The sequence below is a fragment of the Adiantum capillus-veneris genome, chromosome 5, assembly GCF_014529385.1.
Source record: "Adiantum capillus-veneris isolate H3 chromosome 5, ASM1452938v2, whole genome shotgun sequence".
Lineage (NCBI taxonomy): Eukaryota > Viridiplantae > Streptophyta > Polypodiopsida > Polypodiales > Pteridaceae > Adiantum > Adiantum capillus-veneris.
In genome coordinates this window covers 122,803,911-122,825,401 of record NC_140935.1, presented here as the reverse complement: position 1 = coordinate 122,825,401, position 21,491 = coordinate 122,803,911, and the positions used below count along the sequence as shown (strand labels likewise).

The 21,491-nt window shown below is 42.0% G+C and overlaps 1 protein-coding gene and 1 pseudogene across 2 annotated transcripts in view; one reads left to right on the top strand and one right to left on the bottom strand.

The window, feature by feature from the left end:
• Window positions 1-11,403: 11,403 nt before the first annotated feature.
• Window positions 11,404-12,223, bottom strand: LOC147458028 (uncharacterized; annotated as a pseudogene).
• A 929-nt stretch (window positions 12,224-13,152) lies between these two features.
• Window positions 13,153-21,491, top strand: part of AE7 (MIP18 family protein (DUF59)) — a 54,741-nt gene continuing 46,402 nt past the window's right edge. Inside the window, exons 1-4 of one of the 2 annotated variants that reach the window (XM_086512789.1) lie at window positions 13,153-13,374; window positions 13,456-13,560; window positions 13,713-13,812; window positions 20,367-20,412. In XM_086512789.1, coding sequence (XP_086368915.1) covers window positions 13,253-13,374; window positions 13,456-13,560; window positions 13,713-13,812; window positions 20,367-20,412 — 373 coding nt within the window. In that variant the 5' untranslated portion in view covers window positions 13,153-13,252. The remainder of the gene's footprint in view (window positions 13,375-13,455; window positions 13,561-13,712; window positions 13,813-20,366; window positions 20,413-21,491) is intronic. The other variant, XM_086512788.1, reaches the window with a different exon arrangement.

Genomic DNA, 21,491 nt, shown 5'->3' with positions numbered 1-21,491 from the left:
TGCTTGTAAAGCGACAGGACAATGAGAAGACGTTGCTCAAGGTTTTCATTTTCATTTTAATACTACATACACGGTCCACAAACTACATTACGTCGTTGAGCCTTAAGCAATACTATTGATGATATGGATTTACTTGCACCATGGGTGTTGACTACGTGGATGTGATTTTGACCTCTATGCACAAAGATGATGTAGTAGCTCCAGCAAAATCTTTGAGTGCTCTATGGTGGCAATACCACGTTTCAAAGACTTTGCACACGTGGCATATTTGGTTAGAAAGGAACTGAGTCCTATTCGGGAGACCTCACTCCCCTTTTACTGTCCCATTGTCTATCATTTTTAATGCAATTATGAAGGAAATTTATGGTGGAATCACTAAAGCTGCAGTAATGGAAGTTAACTACAAAGAGCTCTTAGATGGAAAAGATGGAGATCAGTCATTTTCTCCTACTATGAACCCTCCACAATGTATTTGATCTTGAGATATTTCTCTTCATTCTCATTTGATGTATATCCCTTACTTTGACAGGATAACCCCTATCCTCCTTTAAGGGTGCTTGTATCTTCCTCTCCTTTTTAATTCATTTAGTACTTTCTCAAAAAAAAACTTTGCACACAAAGTCACAAACTCTAAATTTCCTTCTTCTTAAGCTCCAAGTTGCTTGATTTATCGGCTCGGTTTTGGGTCCTTTTCTCCTCTTTTGTCATCATCCATGAAAAATGCAATAGCCTATTATTTATCCATCCAATAGGAGATTGCCAAGTGGTTGGTCCCTCCTTGTAGGATCATCTAGAACACTTTTAGGGTAAAACCGCCAAAAGGAGTCCACCTAACTTGGCATGGTTTGATCTCTCTCTCTCTGTGTTGGATGGAATCAGGCGATAAGGTGCTCATTGAAAAGCTCTTGTCCAAGAGAATCCGCAGCAAAAGGTGTAGCTTTAGCTGTGGAGCGTAGCAAAAACGCGAGCAAGAAACTTTTTTTGTGCATATCAAAAAATGGGGTGGAAAACTAGTCTTGCTTGGTGGGCCTTGCTATATAACATCTATAGAATAATCATGCAGCGCACGCCAATTGCGATCAATCCAGCTTATTGAACTTAGGGTCTAGCATGACATCTTGTACAAAGTTGCATGTAGCTAGTGGGCCGAACTTGTGATATGGCATGTGTTACAAAGCTCCCGTGTGTGACTACAAACTGGGGTAGTTGGGCAAGATCCCGAAGCAAGAGAACACATTTGTTGGTGAAGGGATCTGCCAATGCACTAATTGTTACGTTGACATTTTTTCTTATGATAAGGTCAAAAGTCATTTGGATTAATATCGACAACTCGTCTATAATTATAATATGTGCCTCTTTTATGTCCAAATATCGCTCATCGGTCTCATGAATAGAGAGGGGATACTGTTGATTCGTGGTTAGTATCTTGAAGTGGTAATAGACTGTAGATGCAACGATGTTAAGTCTTGTTGCTGCCGCTCTGATGGCAAAGCGCCCAACAATAATACAGAAGTGAGGGCATCATAAGTGTCTATTTTATTTGTCTGTCAATATCGTTTATTGCCATATATGTGAGGCATGCTGTCGTGCAGGAAGGACATATTTCTAGATTGTGAGTAAAGATGTCACATTGCATGCTCCAATCTTTATACAATGCAGTAATTTCAAACCATGACCTAGCATATGGAGGATAAGCTAGTTTCAAGTTGGTTTTAGTTTGCTCCCTAGCTTATTGAGAACTTCATATTGACACCTAGTACGGGAGAAACGAAGACATATATAGTATGTGATCAATTATTTAGACACCTAGTATGGTATCAATTATTTAGAGTTAAAGTAAAGATGCACAAGGTGAATTCACTACTGTGATATACCACATGCATTCACTATTGTAATACATCATACGCATTGTCTAGTAACGATATGCAAAGAGTTGTGTGTGTAACTAACATGTGCAAAAGTTGATCGACATCAAGTCTATACTTCTGAAAACAAGATCCAAATAAACCGAAGCAAGGGAAGTAATGCGGAAAATTCTAAAACAAGCAAATAGATAAAGCATGAATGAACTGCGACAATAAATGAGGTGCTTTACTGACCTGCAATGTTATACTGTTGCTTTTCAATTGTCCAATCTATAGGCTGATATTTGAGTGAAGCTACAGAAAAGCAATGTGAATAGTTAATCATAACATCTTGCAATGAAACGTCACAGATTGAAAGTGCAAAGTATATAGTGCACGTCATATAGAGGTGCCATACAAAAGTATGGTGGAGAGTTGGCACTGTGGTCTCTCCAAAAAATTATAAGAAACGGAAGCCGTGCCCTGCCCCGTAGCGTTTATGTGTTGTGCCAAGCAAACGCATGCGCATGGGAAATTGGATGAAGATAACAAACCTTGCAATGTTGTTGAGCTGGAGTCGCACTTGTGCAATTGGAACGTGCAGTGTTGTGAATATATGTCCTTCCTACCATACACAAAACACGCAAATGTAACTTTATGTTCTATGTCCTCTGATCACTATTACCTTCTCTCTCTCTCTCTCTCTCTCTCTCTCTCTCTCTCTCTCTCTCTCTCTCTCAAGTTGCTTCAGTCAGCAATTTGTCTTCTTGCCTCCTTGATGACTAACCCGTGTTATGTATCATGCTTCCTAACTACACATGATAATGGGCATCTTGAGATCAACATTCTTGTGGCGGAAGGCACTATATTTAGTCCGCTGATCAATAATCCAAATGTGCATGTTGCGAATTACTATTATGTGACGCTCATGGGCATTAGTACGGGTGGCATTTTGCTCCATATCATTCACCTTTAAAACAGAGCCAAAGATTGCATGGACGTTGCATATTTAGTAGTTATGAAGCCCATACTACCTTGCATTCAGCTACCTACTACGCATTGTGGCAAGCTATGACCAACTAGAACTTGTAAACGCCCCACGTTATACTTCTCAACACATCAACCTGCGGTTCAAGGCAACACGACGCCGAATTTGTCAGTCCATTTGACGTATTTTATTTCCAAGGGGTTTTAATCAAGATCTCAATCAAGTAGCAATTCTCTTCAACACTGCCCAAAGGTAAGGGTGTAATGAGTGTGTTTTTTGTGGCCATAGAGAGGGTACATTCAAGCTTGTCACTAGCAACTGTAAAATATCTATTGATGCCTTTGACAACGATTTCACTTTCAAGATCAATAGATTTGTTTTTTGCATTGAGAGTCTGCTTCCGAATGCCGCGAGTCCCGTGCTTTGAGCAGTAACGAGCAAAAAACAACTCTAAAGATCCATCGATTTTGGGCCTCCAATAACCACTTTTCACGTGCAGGGGGCACAATAGCCATCCATTAGAAACTAATATCTCTAGTCAAAGGATGCAACTTGAAGCTTGTCAAGGTGAGATCCCTCCAAAAGATGCAGAAGCCAGTGCTAATGACAAAGGTACTAGTAGTTTTGCTAATGATGCAATTGAGGTGGCCACATGAAGCTTGAGAGAAATCTAGTCCTTTTTTGCATACAACTAGATTCCATATGTTCAATTCAATCGATGTCGCCACTACTCCATGCGGCCAACTCTCCTTCTCAAGCCCTGGCGGTCCTCCAATCCACAACACCCCAGCCAGCCCCTCTGTCCAAACAACCCTCCTCGAATTTTTACCGATGTCATGGATCTTATATGCTAAGCCAGTAAGAGATGCAAAGAAAGCTGATTCATCTCTACAAGAAAATCGAGATAAGATGCAGCATTACGAGGAACATATTTGCACAAGAGGGCGCTTGGCACCCAACATATATGATATATTCGGTGTAAAACTAAATAAAATAATTTTTGAATCTTGAGGTTGCAAAATGCATTCAACAGTAAACAAACTCTATCTTCTTGACACTGAAAATGGTTTAGCACTCAGACAATAAATTAACAACAGCATGCCCTGCGCTATGGAATGTTAAGTTGTTGTTGGAAATAATTGCACTCGGCTTGTTCGACATACTATAGCTGCTATATGGAGTTTCTATCGCGACAGACTGCTGCACAAAAGACCTTTGAGAAGATGTGAATAGATTTTCACTGGCCGCCCTAGAGTAGCTGGACGATAAGTGCAACTGAAGCTAACGGCTCATCAGACCATGACTTGCACTAGTGGCAATATTCCCTAATGCCTTTCCCTCGACATTGAGTTGTTTGCCACTAATCCCCTCACACTCTCTGCTAAAAGTGCAAGCAGCTAGCACTGAAGCCGCTGGCTAATTAATTACTTGAGGATAACCTGATATCATAAGCTTCAATGTGATCGATCCCGATAAGCTTTTCTGCCCTCATATCCACTTCGACGTTTACTCTTTCCATTTCTTCGTCCTCTGCCGTCTGCTCCGCCAACAGCCTGATAGCATCAGCAATGAGTTTTGGTGATTCGTCTCCAAATTAGGCCAACTAATCATTGATCAAAATCTGATATCTTCTGTTTCAGTAGCACTAGAACAGACCTCTACCATGGGTTGATCGCACGAAATACCTGATCTTTGAAACTGCTCATCATGTCAGCAAGCATCTGAAGTACCCTCCAGCTTGATGATGTGCGAAATATTATAACTAGGGTTTGAATTGTCTTCGGTACTTCTTTAATCCGGTTCTACCCCGGCTTGCTGTTGCAAGGGCAAACTGCACGGAAAATAATTGGTGTGAATCTTGAAAATTTATAGACATGGGGACCTGCTGCATATCATTTCCAGGAACATTGAAGGATGGCCGAGGGAACATGGTTGTTGAATCTGCATGAGCTATACTTCGAGCGACATAATGCTAGCCATAACTAGTTGCACTTGTAGAAACGAGCTGAGTAAGGTAGTTGAAGCTGGACATACTGTTCAACTGGCCACTAGGCCTTGTTGCACACAAAGCTGCTATGATCGCTATGCGGAGAAGGCGCAGGTAGGCTTATAATTAGATATTGAGGCTTCCCTGCAAAAGAAGGCCGATTCCAATATGCCGATGGGGCAAACAGTGACATTGTCAATCTTGTACTGCTGGAATGAATAGGGAGGAGCTTGGCCTATAGACTCTATGTTAGAGAAGAATGCTCTTGTCATGTCGACAAGGTAGGATTTTCTTCATGGGTCTTCGCTTTCATGTGAACGGGTATAAGGTGCCAGTACAGCTAGCTGGGCATTGCCACTTCCAACACCATAGATGGGCGTTGCCACTTCCAGCACCATAGATCGGAGGATGAGAAGGTAGTAGGGTCTACGTTTGATGGTTCCATTAAAGCTCATGCGCAAGCAAATCCATCATCGCCTACTAGCGTCATAGCCTACTCTCTCTCTCTCTCTCTCTCTCTCTCTCTCTCTCTCTCTCTCTCTCTCTCTCTCTCTCTCTCTCTCTCTCTCTCTCTCTCTCTCTCTCTCTCTCTCTCTCTCTCTCTCTCTCTCTCTCTCTCTCTCTCTCTCGCAAAGAGTGGCTAGAGACAAATTACCTGTAGAAAAAACTTCGAGCTGCTTCTGGGGAACCTGCGACCTGCTTATGGAGAAGATATAACTGCTTCTGAGAGCAATTGAGCAACGAAGGGTGCTTTTTTTATTTTATTCACTTGGTAGCTTTTCACGTGGATTTTTTTTTATTTAGAGCAGCGATGTTTTCCTCGAGTACAGAGCTGCTTGCTCTTGCTCCTTTCAACCTCCTCACTCTCTGCTACCTTCACTGCAACCCTTCATCTGCACTGCGCTCGCTTTTCAACGCGTTGCTTTTATTCGCTTACGTTGCTGTTCGTTACGTTTTTAAAAAATATCATTTGTTGATTCCATGTTGCCGTTTGTGAGCTCAAGTAGTTGAACAAGAGGGAAAAATGTGATAAAATCACGAGGCCTGCCATAGGAATTTGTTTTGCTAACAAAAAATGGAAAGCAAAAATTAACCAAGAAAGAGAGGCAGGTGGCAATCCATTGAATCTAGTAGCAACTGGTTTGGCATGGCCGAATTTGTAGTTATGAAGCGTTCTATTTGAAAAAGTGACAAAATCAAATGTACAGTCCCTTTTAGTAAAACTAAACTGAAGACAAACATTTTAGAGATGAAGTAATTGTTGTACACGCATGCTCAGATTCAAGATCGAGCAGGGAAAAAAACTATGTTGACAAAATGGTAGTAGGTTACAAAATTTGTGTTTTGATACGCATGGTGGAATGAGTTGATACACATCGAGGGAGGTAGTTGGAGGAGATGAATGTAGATTTTCTTTGCTTTGATGAGTTGGTGGGGGGGGAGGGAGGGCGAAGTGGGAAGGGAGGGGAGGTGTCTCCTCTAATGATCTTTGGTCTATTTATTTTGGAAGTAGTATATATGTGATCGCATGATCTGACCAAAAGCAAAATCTTGTGCCACAAATGTAGTGAGGTTGTTGGCTTCTCACCCAAATATGGTCTAGCATTGAATTATAGATGGTTGTTGTTTCTTTAATTTGCTGTCGATAGTTCTCCGAATGAAGTAGAGATTCCAAATGTTGGTATTGGGTGTTTGTAATGTCGATATCAATGTTGAAGTCTCCTAATATGAGGCTCAAGTTTTTTTTATCATTTTCTTGTATCAAGTGCTGGAGTTCTAAAAGAAGTGTCTTTATTGGTGTCTTGGGTGACTTGTATACATTCATGACATGGATATGAGTTGAAGATTGATTTCTGAAAGAGAAAGTCACATCCATTATTTCAAGTCCCACTCTTGAGATAGTTTTTTGGGATATGGATTGAAGCTTGGATGGTGGAATATAGATAGACCATAACCATTATAATGTTGAATATGCTCAAAGTTTGGTGTCAGGGGGTTCATACTTTTCTTTTGTTTTGTTTCTTGAAAGCACAAGATACTGGATGACATGAAGTTTGGATCGCCCTTGATGTGGTCAATGTGTTTGTTGATTGAGACGATGTTTAATGATGCAACAATGTGGTGTGTTTGCCCAATTGCAACCAGGGGCTTCTTCAAGTAGGACCACTTAGCATCTGTCCGAAGGCGTTTGATTTCTTTCAGGACTATGGGGTCAGTTTTGATATGGTTCTTGAGAATGGGGCTAAGAATATGCAGATTTGTAGGGTCTTTGATACGTGACAGAGCTGTGTAGACCAAGCCATGAGATTGGATCCCACTAGGGTCAAATGACACTGTTGCCATTGTCAAGCCTTGGGATCTATGGATTGTGCGTGCGTTCGCTGCTTGTATTGGGAGTTGTGTTCTTGAGACTAATTTGAGTGGGTTTCTGTCTACTTGAAATTCTTTCGTGACTTGAAGTATTGGTGTCCATTGTTTGTTTATGTCTCCATGGTAGAGATGTGCATTTTGGGATCTTTGACTTCTCCCAATTGAGGTATCAAAGAACTCCACCCAGGCTATCAATGACTGTGCTTTGTTGTTTGTTGTTTGGAAGATTCCATCCGCACCATTCCCAAACCGTCAAGTACGTTGATATTGCTAGCACAAACCTCGACTATCATTCTTGGCTTTAGCTCAAGGATGGAGGATAAGTTACTTGAGGGTTGTTTGGAATGACTAGGTTCTTTGAGCATGTTTTGTGGAATTTGTCATGAGCCTTGATGATGTATGGTGTTTCTTGCAAGTTCTCAAAGACCGCTTGTTTTGTTTCCAAATGTGTCATTGATAAATGCCAAGTCTGTTTGTGTTTGCTTTGCAACACGTATCCTATTTAAGACCTCTATAAATAGTTCATTTGATTGCCGCATTGGTGTTGTTAGATCAACACATGTTACATCTGTGTTCCAGCTTGATGGTGTGAGGATGTCAAGTGTATTGTTTGTGTCATTGAATATCCATCGATCGTGGACAGAGCTTGCTTGGCAAAGATCACCACATAAGGTAACGTATAGACCACCGAAGGGTTCGTTGTGTTTGGCTTTATATATCGGAGTCTTGTGTCAATAATGTGCAGTGGTTTGTTGCCTATCAAGGAAGCCTCGTCAAAGACAACTAGTTTGAGGTTTGCGTATGTTTGGGATAGTTCATTGAGAGTGTCGTTGGAAAGAGGGACCATCTTAGTTAGCATCAATGGAAGGCGCAATGCAGAGTGAATTGTTGTGCCACCAAGGTTGAACGCTGCTTTGCCTGTATACGCCATCAACAATGCTGTTGGAAGTTCAATGTTCCCTTCTATCGAAGGTGCGTAGTGTCGGACCAGGCCTTGGACGATTGCACGTAAAGTAAAGGTTTTTCCTGTTCCGGCGCCCCTGTAAAAAAAAGTGGATTGTGTCATTATGATATACTCTCTTTCGTGTCATGATATCATCATAAAGATGTCTTTGCTCTATATTCAAACTCATGACAATTGAGTGATATTCTTCATTTGGCATGCCAAGGAATCTGGATGATGTTGGTAGTTGAATGGTATGATGCCTTGTGCTTTGTAGGTTGAGATCAAGCTCATAAGTGAACCATTCTTGGGGAGTGCTTCTTGTGAGGAGATTGAGCATGATGTTGATGATTCTTGATTGTTGATTTCTAGCTTTGTCAAAGGTTTCATGTTTTGTGCAATTGTAGCAATATTAGACTCATATATCTCTCTCCAAGTTTATGTCAAAGTATCGAATGCATATTCATCGCTTATGAATGGCAGAAACACTAGACATAGTTGATGATAATGCCTCACGCTGTTGGTTTCCTTACTGAAGTTTGTATATATGATGATGCGAGGCTTCTTGCACTTGTGGTGTGTCCCTTGTGAGATAGTGTAGTTGCTTGCATACTCTGCCAAGCAAAGATTTCCTATGCTAGTTGGTCTTTTTGTGTACTTTGTCACGAGGTCATCAAAGAATATGTTTGTGTCATCAGGATGAAGTGTTTGCAAGGAATTAGTCTTCCTCTTTAACAATAGTGTCCTTTGGGTTTGGAAGTCTGCATTGACGAAGATAAATTGTCTGTTTGTGCTATGCAATGGGAGAGATAGTGAAATGTATGCTGCTTGTTGAGCTGTGATTTCTTGAGCATTGATCAAGGCACCTCCAATTTTCTTAAGCCGCTCCATTGTGGGAAGACTCTCTTTCTAGCATTTGTCAAGGATTTTATTGATTGCTTTGTTTGTGGTCGAATTTGTTTTTGTCATGCATGATGTGCACTATGCAGCAGCTCCATGAGGGTTGAAAATAAACCGAATATTAAGATTGCCATCCCACAATGTGCACATTGTTTTGTTGAAATTGTTTGTGTATATATCTTTTAGTTGTCTTCTGAGCAAAAGCGTGGGTTCTGAGAGCGATATTGAGAGTGTCTCAAGGTACATGTCTTCATCCATGTTTAAAGAGGATAACCAATCATCGAAACTCACTTCAGGGCAATGTGGTAAAGCTGCAAGTTGGTTTTTAAGTTGTTTCTTATTTGCAAGAAGCGTGGATTTCCTTTCTTCACTTGGTTGTATCGGATGCAAGATAGTCGTTTGCCTTGCAGGTGGTCTTGGAAATCCAAAACGGCAATGCTTCTTTCTTTTTTTGCATGTTCTTCGATGGGAATGGATTTGTACTTGAGATGTATTTATCAACAAAAGCAATACATCTTATGCTCGGGGAAGAGAGTGAGTAGAAAGTCGAATGAAGGAGACTTCACAATAGATGTAGTTGCATCAGCATAGAGAGCAAGCTGACAAGTGCCTCCATCATTAGGATTCTTCTTCCTCACAACAATCCCCTCAATATGTAAAAAATCATCTACCACAAATGTGTTGACAAACTGTTCTATGTAATTTTCTACCACAACAAAAGTGATGGTATGATGTGTAACCTTGTCCACAAGATTAGCCTCCAAAAATCTGTTGTAATTTGCTTTTTGGATTTTATATGTGCCATACTTTGCAAGCACCTTGCCAACAAAGACAAAATGGTAGTTAATAGCATTAGAAAGTTCAAATATAAGAAGCTCAGGCGTAGATTGACTCAATGCCAATTGAGATCCAAAGGAGTCAACTATAGGTCTTGGCTCTTCTTTAATAGATGCTAAACCCAACGAACGGCTCACACCGCCGGAAGGAGTGGCAATCCCATAAGAGCTAAGCGATACTATTATTATCAATCACACGATACTATTATTATCAATCACACATTCATAAGCCACAAAAACTGAAAACAAAGCTAACCTCTCACAGAGGCCATCCCTCTTGCAATACTAAGGGCCTTCTGAACAGATTTTGGAGACGTTTTCTTCAATTTGGCTTTGGGACTAAGCTTTTTAAATGGTGAGTTTGGAGAATTCAATAAACTACTTGATGATCCAAGCCCCCCACTTTCAGACACAACTTCGTGCAAGTTTTCGGTACTAGGAGCTGACTTAAAGTTTCGAAGTAGTCATTGCTTGAATTTGTTGTGAAAGCATCTATAACCAAGAGCAAATTCAAGACAATTTTCAAGACAAGCAAGACAACAAGACTCTTAGACAACAAAAGAGGAAATGAAATGAAGAGGTATATTACCATCCATATTCGAATCCACAAGGCCCAGTAATAAAGAGTATTGCGATCACTTTGATAAAAGTGGTGGCTGTAAAGTTTAGGAGACTGTACTATAGAGGGAGTATAAGTCTCAGCAAGAGTAATCTCAGATCTGAGAATCTTTTGAAACGTGATGCTTCTTCACATACCTCCAGCTTTTATATACTCACAACTCAAAGAGTGAAACTTGATGCATAATCTTGAGAACTTCAAGATAGATACTTTGAAAGTTTCACTCAATGTTTGATAGTAAATGCAGATATTTACATTTTATTATCATCTATCATTATATAATATTGAGTCACGACTTAGAGAGAGAAAGACAGAAGACTTCTCTTTTCATTAACTCTACCTCGACTTTTGCGATAATAATAAAGAGCTACAAACATAGAGGAAGAGAAAACTCAACTATTATTAGAGAGAGGAGAGAGGAGAAGAGAGGTGCAAGGCTACAAATAAAATGAGAGCTACAACTAAAAGTAAATTTGGAGTAACTAAGAAAGAGAAACTTATAACTTAAAACTTTATGAAAATTTGAGGTAAACCATTCTAGACCCACACATCAAAACGGATTTATTCCAATTCTTATATTTACAATATAAACGATGAACCGTGAGATCATTCAATATAATATTCAAAGTTAAATCATTTTCTTTTTCTTTCTTACGTTAAAGAAAAGAAAGAGACACGGAGCCATAAATTTCCAATATGGCTTGTTCAAACCTTAATCACATGCTCAACCAATCCAAATAATCCATCAATAGGATTAAATCATGGACCAAAGTTGCATCATAGAATGTGGAACTAATCGTCTTGAATTTAGCACACCTTGACACAATAAGCAAAATAAATTTTCTATAGCAGATTAAAGCACAAAACTTATTAACAAAATAGACAAGCTTCGAGACATAGGCGAACTTCGGAAACATTACATATTAATAAACCCCATCAACACCATAACAGCTAGACCTAAAAGCTTCACAATATTCAGCCTGGGAAAATAAATGAAGGACCTCCGCATACAAAATAGCCAATAAAAGCACCCGATCTCATCAATGGCTACGTACCACCCTGCAAAAATCAGCAAGGATGAGAAGCACAACAGTAAATAAAAGACCCAAAAAAAAAAACACTCTTTAATGCATACCAAAAGGTTAGAGCAGAGATGCCGACGACAATCCGCATAGTACGCCAAACCACCATAGATCGGCATGCGGGACGACAGAGCAGAGCAAAGTAGTACACGGTAGCGGAGCTGCACAACAAAATGGCCCAATCCACCACAGATCGACGGAGAGGACGACAATGAAGCACGACCACATCGAAAACAGGAGCAACACAACAGATGGGCGTCCAAGATCCGTGACAGATTGACGAAGGGGACAACCAAACAGAGCAGCACAACCCCGATGTACAGAGCAGCACGGCACAATGGCAGGACCAAGCTCAATGCAGTAGAACACCGACGAGAGCAGCAAAGCAGACGAGTCTTAAAGATCCGCTACAGATCAGCGAAGGGGACGACCAAACAAAGCAGCACAACCTCGAGGTACAGATTAACACAACACCAAGGCACGACCCAAATCCGCCATAGACCAACGAACCACGAACATCGAGGCACCCGCAGAGAAGAATAGTAGAGCACAAGCGCGGCCCAGATCCGCCAAAGATGGACAAGCAGGACGGCAAAGCAGAGCAACACAAGACCGCTGAGAGGCAGGGCATCGAATCACGCTCAGCAAAGCCATAGACCGGCAAGTGGAACCACGCTAACATACAAGCTACCCATCTTTCAACAAATACATGGCGGAAGCAGAACAGTAGAGCACAAGCGCGGGCCAAAACCGCCACAAGCCGACGAGCAGGACAATGAAGCACCATTCCTTCAAATAAATACATGCAGGAAGCAGGACAGCAGAGCACAAGCGCAGCCCAGAACCGCCACAAGTCGGCGAGCAGGACGACAGAGCAGAGCAACACAAGACCGCGCAGAGGCAGCCACGCACAGCATCGACACAAGACCAAGAAACGCCATAGACCGGCGGGATTGAACCAAGCAAGGTACACCCTACCCACTCCCATTCGCCAATGCAATGGATTTATAGGGTTTCATTATTCTTAAAGGCAATGAGAGCTCCCTCCACGGAGCTCAAGGAGTCTCCACTCCAAAAGAGAGAAGAATGAAACCCTTCCACTCATTATATGGTGTCTCACCAACCCCATTTGAGCCCTCCTGCTTGCAACAACGCGTCTTGACCAGACACCTAACCTTTAATCTCTAGAACCACTCAAAAGACACCCAACCCAATGAACCTATACTCTTAAGAACCACTCAAAACCATATAGGCTATTTTTTATTTTTTACTTTTATTTTTAAAATACATGTGACATTTTTCACTAAGAAAAAGGGAACACATCACTATGGGCTTAGCCCTTTGAGGAGGCCAAAAAAGACCCTCGGCTCACCAAGTAACAAGCCGCAGAGGGGCGAGAAGAAGGCCGCTGCACCATGGGGGTTTGAACCCTACATCTGACAGCGAGGATGCGGTTTGCACTGCCGTAAACTACCCAACCAATCGCCAATTGTGTAATTGCGTCCACGTTTCCAGGGGCGGCTTCTATTGCGGGTTTTACCCTAGACAATCAAGGTAGTGAAGAACTTGCATACGACCGGTTCCAAATTCCAATCGAAGTCTTATCAACACACATAGATTGTGTGTGTGTGTGTGTGTGTGTGAGTGTGAGAGAGAGAGAGAGAGAGAGAGAGCAGAGTTTTGATGATGATGAGTGGCGGCCTAATTAATGCAAACCCTGTCGTCCACCAGCGCAAGGAACGTCCAACTAGGAGCGATGCCGGGAACTCGGCAGTCGAGCTCATCGACACTCTCGAAGTCTTTGATATCCTCCACAGAGAGAGAGAGAGAGAGAGAGAGAGAGAGAGATTGGCTTCTGCTCCCTTAACTTCCTGACTTGGAACACACCATGTTAGGGATATTAAAGATCCTGAACATCCCTACTCGCTAGAGCAGCTTAACGTGGTGTCAGAAGATAGCGTCACTGTCGATGACAAGCAGAGCCATGTCCTGTAAACGTCTCCCCTTTTCTGTTCAATGGGTGTCATTATTTCAGTTCTATTATGCGCTTTGTACAGACAATTTTTAAAGTCTCCTACTCCGGTCTTTGAGGAAGACATGTATTGCACTCCCAAATTTACCAAGTGATTAATCTGTTTTTCAGGGTTGTATTCACGCCAACGGTACAGCATTGTAGCATGGCCACGGTTATTGGCTTGTGCATAAGGGTTCAGCTACTGAGGTGCCTCCCCCCTCGGTTCAAGGTATGCTGTGCAAGCAGTCAAACATCAAATCTTAGCTTTGCTGTTTTTTTCTAGGTAGGATCAGTTTTCCCTTCCCACTATTTGCCTTGTGTCATGGGGGGGCTCATGGGGTGAGAGATGTGTAGGTATTGCCCCATCCACTCGATGGTGGTGTGCTGGAATAGAGGAGACACTTTAAGGGATCCTCCTCCATTGAAAGAGTAGTAATTATCTGAGTGCTAAACTGCAAGAGTTGTGGCAACAAATACTGTAGTGCCTTAGCGTTGCCCTCGCTTATTCTCGCAGTGGTTAAATTTGCAAGGCCTTGCCTTAACATGGTCATGTTTGCACGTATCCAAGTGATTAATTTTGTTTGCAAAGGAGGAAATCGGATTTATTGAGCTGCTGATTGCTCAGTTGCTCATTCATGGGTTAGTGGTTCATGCCTTGCATTTTGCCTCTTTCTGGTGGAGGCTGGTTTGTAACATAGTGTGGTAAGATGCAGGTACACAAGGGTTCTTCGCGACAAGAACTCTCTTGATGGAAAAATGCTAGGTATGGGCAATTCTCCACAACTAAAATGCAGCCACAAGTGGCCCTCCTGACTGAAAAAAAAATGTAGCCACCCTCAGCCTCTCACGTGTTTTGGATCCACTAGGCGTTGTCAATCCTAGTCTCTGGTACCACGTCAAGTGCAGCAGAAGGTGTGGTGCTGTTGCTAACTTGGCTAGATTATACATAAATCCAAGTGGTTCCACAAGAAGGGAATATTTTAGATGCATCATTGGGGTAATGATATAGAGAATTGTAGATAGAATATCCTTTGAGCCATCCTAGAACAGGTATTTCAAGCGTGTCATTCCAAGGGAACGACCAGAGCACTTGGCTGATGGGCCACCTAGATCGGGTACTTCTGATGTGTCCTATCAGATGGGTGAGAAAAATTATCCAACCATCTGGAACGGGCATTTCTGATGCGTGGGTGACATAGAGATTGCTAAGGAAATTGCTTTGTAAAGTTTGATAAGGAAGTGTCCAAGTGTGACCATTTTTGGTGCATCAGCACCAATACAGAACTGTTTCATGGTCTAAGGGGATTCCGGACTAAGTGAATGATGCACGCTGAGGATCAAGCACACGACGAAGATGGATTCTTAGAAAGGTTTTCGGAAAAGCAAGTTGCGTTTCAGTGCTTTTCGGGAGAGTGGTGCTTTTCCATTGTAAGAGTCCACGTTTGCATAGCATCTATGCATGAGATTGCATTGTGGGGATGCCTGTAATGTGCGCATAGGCATAAATTAACAATAAATTTTGGGTTTTATAAGGTCTTGCATGTTTTTAATATGGTTTGTAATGTCAAATTGCCCACTTATTAATAACTGGGCAGCCATCTGCCAAGAATAGCAACCCAAATCTGGTGCGCCCCACAGAAAGGAACTCGCTCCAAATTTAGTCATTGACCCCCTTTCTCTCTCTGTTTTCAGTGCGGAGAAAAAGCAGCCCCCCTCTATTTCAGTTGGACTCTCTCTCTCTCTCTCTCTCTCTCTCTCTCTAGGTGCCCTAGTTCAGTCTCTAATTATGAAGCAAAAGCAACTGGCAGCTTCTATTCCGGCGTCTAGGGGGCTGCTAGAACCTATAGAAGCAGCCCTTCCCCTCACTCTTGGCATCAGTTGTGCAGGTGCTGTGTGCAGGAAAGAGACAACTGAACTGAAAGAGACGACCCACGACACGGAGTGGCGAAATTCCACCCCAGAGAGTATTGGCCCCAAACCTTGGCGCCCTTTTCGGTATTTCTTTATATTGCATCAACACAGTCCAAGCTGGTACTCATACTCTGCACCTTCTCCAGGAAGCATGCCAAAGAATGAGCCCTAATCTCATATTTAAAGGCCCTTGGCCTAAAAAGCAATTATAGTGAAAAGCCTTCAAAACTCAAAAGCGGTCAAAAGCAAAGCCAAAAAGCTGCCAGCGTAAATCATGAAAATCCGTACAGCCTGCCACTTCATCAGCCAGCGCAAAACTCAGAAATTTGCTTGCTGTCCTTAGGGTTAGGGTTAGGGTTTTTATAGTTTTAGGGTTAGGGTTTTCAGAATTAGGGTTTCAGCAATTAGGGTTTTTGGCAAAAATTAGGGTTAGGGTTTTTGCTCTCGGGCAACCACGTCATCACTTTGTGGCACTTCTTTAGCTACTTGTTCTTCTTAGGGTTTAGGCCCCTCGGCCACATCTGTAAGTTGGCTCCATTCTTTAGGCTTTGACAAGTCAGCAGTTTGTTACATTCAATCAAAATTCTACCGCGAGCAAATGCAAGACTACGTGAAGCTTTTGCATTTGTGATAGTTGTCCAGCGACAGTTCGAGTCTAGTGATGTTCTTTTTGCCAGATTTACTTCACCCCATATTGTGTTCTAAAGGTTTTTCTTTCCCGTGTGTGAGCAGTAGTAGTAGAAGGCTTTGGTCTCTACTACAGCTGAGATTCATCCCTTGCATTCAGGATTTCCTAGTAGGACCTGTAGCAGTGGATCATGCTCTCTTGACACTTTCCGTCTCCTTTCTGTATAGTACAACCCAGGTATCAGGAAGGACACATACCGCTATACATTTACACCAGATAACCTTTTCACTGACTTGAGACATTGCATGATGCAGCAGTAGAGGCATACCCACACACAGAGCTTGATCAAAGATGCCTTTCTGGGAGCATGCCTTAGAACAGTTGGTATGACGAGAAGTGTAGAGAGAAGAGAGCCCAGCGTTTTGAGGGATCTTCTCCTAGGGGTCACCAATCACAGACAGTCTCGGATAGCCTTCTGGCACCTTGTGCAATGGAAAACGCGAGCATTCCTAGCTCAGATGGAGTGAGACATATACCAGTTGCAACCCTCTCTGGTCTAGAGAACATTCTACTCTCATAATAAATGACATGGCCCTCCTGCATTAACACCGCTCCCATACTGCTACCACAAGCAACACAGTAAACTCGAAATGTTTCTAGTATCTACAAATCTGGTAAAATCAAAATAGGACTAGTCATCAACTTTTCTTGAGTGTCTTGAATGTTGCAATTTCTGAGGCTCTCAAAGTAAATGAAACCCCTTTCCGAGTTAGGGTATGCAATGGAGAAGCAATCTCCGCAAACTTACAAATGAACTGCCTGTAGTAAGAGCATAAGGTATCTTCTTTTGTCATCCTCAGATGATGCTAAGCCATGATGACATCCTCTTAATACACTTTTGTAAGCCATGCTGAAGTAAAGACGCATTTGAATTTCAACCATTTTGTAGGTGCTTTCCTGCACAACAATCATGTCTGGGCTTACCTTTTAGATAGGACGTCGCCCTTCGTACCTTGGAGGCCTCTAAGAAATGTCCTCTTGAAAAGGAGATTTTAAACTATTGGATGAAGGCAAGTGCTTGATGGGCATCCTTGTAGCTTGAAAATGTATCAAACTTGATAGCTTGCCTTGCATCCTTGAACTCCTTGGTCTTCTTGCCCTTTTTCTCGAGATGATCGTACTGAGTGAGACGGTGTAAAGGTCTTCTCTTCTTCCCATACATTGGCTCATCAAAGTCTAAAGCGTGAGAGGATGAGGTATCTTTGTTGGAACCGTTAGAATGCTTGCGGTGCTTGCTAGACTTTTTGTGGGATCTCCTTTTTTTGTTCTTCCGAGTCTTTCTCTGCTTTCGGTGCTTCTTGTCCTCCTCTTCGGAGTCCGAGGAAGGGAGCTCTCTGAAGTATCAGATGACAAAGACGATGAAGTGGGATCATTTGCAAAGCGAACATGCTTTGTGGATTCGCTTGCTTCGTCGAAATGAGTACAACTTTTGCTTTTCTGTGCACGGATGTGCTTTCTTCTTCATAGCCAACTTGAGAGGTGGAAGGGTGGCATCACGCCATTGTGAATGGACCTCGTCAAGCAAGTGATTCTTCAGGTACTTCACGTACTTTGGGTCCTGGAGTACTTGATCATTCTTTTGGCACAAGTGTCAACCTAGGGTGGGAACGAGCCATGCTCTTTCCCAGATTCTTCGGAGGAACAACTTTCTTTTCACCAGATTCATTGCGAGAATCCATGTGTGTTGCGGGAAAAGGGATCGAATCCTTCGTAGAAGAAGAATTGCTTGAGCTTTGATACCAGTGTAATAGACTTGGACACCCCAAGCCAAAGATCTACTACAATACACGTGAGAAAATTGCAAACAATTGAACTGAACTTGAATAAGAGAGAGAGAGAGAGAGAGAGAGAGAGAGAGAGAGAGAGAGAGAGAGAGAGAGAGAGAGAGAGAGAGAGAACTCGAAACAAAGCGGCGTAGTTCCGCTTCCAGATGCATTGGCCCCAAAGATTGGCGCCCCTTTCGGTATTTCTTTATTATTGCTTCACAAAGGCGCAATGTCTGAGGGTTCTCTCTCCGCACTGCTCCCAAGCTAATCTACCTAAGAGAGAGGCCCTATCTTTGTATCTAAATTTACAAGGGGCCCCAAAAGCATGGTGCCCCCAAAAGTTATAATTGCGAAAAGCTTTGCATCCAAAAGTTAGTGCCCTCAGGTTATGTCGGTCAAACGCGAGCGTCCATACACGCCACGTCAGCATCCTACGTAATTTGTGGGCTGCCCGTACGGAAGTGCCACGTGAGCAATCTCTATGGAATATGGGTTTTGGCTTTATCTTGAGTGGGTTTAGGCCCTATGGTTGAGCTCTGCAAGTTGGATAGGGTTAGGTTTTTAACCCGAACCCCTTTTGGGCCTCTCGACTAGAATCTACAAGTTTGGCCATGCCACGCCACAAATTTGTGATGATGACCCTAATTCTTCTTTGTTTTTAGAGAGTCTTGACAGTTCCTCTTTCTCTAGTTCCAGTGAGGACAAGATAAAGCGGAAGCAATGGAGAAAGACCAAGAAAAGTTGATCCAAGAAAAAGTCTAGAAAGCGTAGGAAGCAATCTAGTAATTTAGAGAAGGAGACCTCATCCTCTTTGGACAATTGAGACATTGATCATACATCTTACACTGTTTGGTTGTAGACATTGGTCAGCTTTATGTTTTCATTGTTCGGTTAGAGTCGTGAACTCTAGTCTTTATTTGAAGTCTTGGTGAATGCATAAGTAAATGTATGAAGTACTCTCAGTTTTAGGTGTCTTGAAAAAAGAGTATAAATTTTTATGTACCTAAAAACTCAATCCATTTTGTAGTACCTTACGTACCAAAATTGTACCAAACACGACATACCTAATTACCTTGGTTTGTTGGAAAGTAGGTAGAGCAATCTAGGAGTCCTTATATAGGGATCCCTCTTCCTTTGTAGTTTCACATGCTGTCATGGCAGATTATAAGCAACATTTTGGGTTCATAGCTCTCTAGCGTTCTCTATACCCTCTCTCTAGCGTTTTTAGTTCATATGGAGTCTCTCCTCTCTCCACCGTTTTTGCTTGCGATCTCTTTACCTTTGTCTAGCGCTTCACTCTCTGCCCTCTCCCTCCTGTGCATTGCATTGTTTGCACGTTTGCATCCATCAATGGGCGGTCGATACATGGAGGACGTTACGGTGGAGATTCGTCGTGGTAGATTCGAGTTGCCCGGTTCCCGAGAGGAGGCTTGCTTGCAGTATTAGACCCGATTATCACCGGATTTAACTTTTTTGCTTCACCTTTGACATGCTGTACTACTATCGCATAAACCTAAGCATCCTTGTGTATGGTCCAAAAGCACCTTTACCTATTTCACATGGGCCGAATCCACATTGCCCACCATCTTTGACACACAGGATTCCTTCCTAATCCTAGGAAGGAAAGCATCTGTTGTATCTGATTGGCAGTTGAGTTGGATCCCTTTTTGCTACCGGATACTTATTGGGTTTTACCTTTGCTTTTGCTTTTTGTGGAGCATTTGACTATCCCCTTCCATGGGCTAGTGATTGTGCTCATTGCTTGATCTTGATATACTCTGCATGAAGGGGACCTTTAGAGTAAGGTAAGAAGATGCTCCAGTAGGAAGTTTACTTCATTTCCGTGAGCTTTCCCTACATCAACTGGATTACACAGTGTCTCCGGCTGCCCTCCTTGGCCATTATTATCACCAGCCTAATTCTGTTGCTAATTCTGTTGCTGCTCTTTATCTTGGGCCTCTTCTTTCACTTCCTCTTCCACTCCTTTCACTTACTCTATACTCCCTTCTCTGAATCCATTTAATCAGGAGGTGAAGTTTTCATAGCCAATTGCTTTTATATCCTTTTAGCAGCTATGAATATGTGCTTATTACATTTCACACGTTTGTAAGGACTTAATCCTATGAGAAACTAAGAGATACATTGAAAAAGTGAGCTCAAAGGCTACTTGTATATCAAAAAAGGAGATGGAACTCTAAATAGTCTTTACATTTTACTAGAACGCACATGTTTCTTCTTTATTATGCACTAGAAAGAAAAGTTTGTAGTGTTTTGTAATAAGAATTCTCGATTTATTTTGCTACTTGAAGTGGACAAATAACTTGGTGGATAGGATTTTGCAAGCTTTAAGTATTCATTGCATATTAGTTCTTGTTTATATTAAAAAACATTGTTTGTCATGTTTTATCTTGTTTACAGGTGGATATCAAAGTTGCTCCAGGATCACATGCGTCAGAAGATGCAGGTTTAACCTTTTTTCTCTTTGCATTGAAGGTTTTTGGTGGTCTTGCTTTTGTGTGTCTTTATGCCTTAGCTTAAGTGCATGAAATTTTTGGGTATCTTTACAACCATGGCCAAACACCCCCACATCGAACAAGTATAGAAAACTGGATGTTTTGTATACTGAATGTTTTTTGTGGTCTCGTTTTTTGTGTGTCTTGATGGCTCAATTTAAGTGCATTGAACTTTAGGTCTCTTTACAACTAGGGCCAAAGTTCAAACACCTCCACATTGAACGAGTATATGTAACTGGTTTGACGTGCTAAACCACAAACTTTGACAAAATGGACATGGATGTCCATTAGGCCTTGAGTGACATTGAAGTTCTAGCGAGATTATTGGTGAGTGATCACATGTAATGGTAAACCCATACAATTTGTTAGAATATTATAGTTCATGCTTTCACCTACCGGACCCAAATGGGCACTTGTGCGGTCACAAACTCAAACATGTCAATATGAAACAATCAATGCCTTGGAGTGTGGCTATTACTTAGTTATGGGACACATGCATGTTGGCTTCTGGCATTGAGATTCAGACTATGGAGCTAATGGCTCGACATGATCCAGAGGAGTAGTGCTTTTTCCTACTTTGTCATATAAACTTAGCTATTGATAACCTTCATACAACAATTTGATATAGCTTTCTCTGGAGGGCATTACTCAGAGCACTCCAAGATTTAGGAGGGCTACCTCTTACTTCAAGGGAAACGCTCGCACATGGTGGTCCACTCTTCTATTGAACAAGAAAGCGCCAGTTAAATGGCTGAAATTTAAAGGCTTTTTATTTCTTCTTGGCTGACTCGGGAGTACGAAGGAGACATACGAACTGCTTGGAATCATCTCTGGATGACCAAGAAAGATACTTTGGACGTATATTGCGAGAGATTTTGGAGCTCTTTTCTACCCGCTTCTTTGTTTAAGAAGATCTCGTTTAAAGAACAAATTGAGCAGTTTAGTTGCGGACTTCCTACAAAGATCTGAGATCTTTGCAGTACAAAAGTCAGATTCTATTCAAGAACTGATGAGTCATGCGAAACGGGGC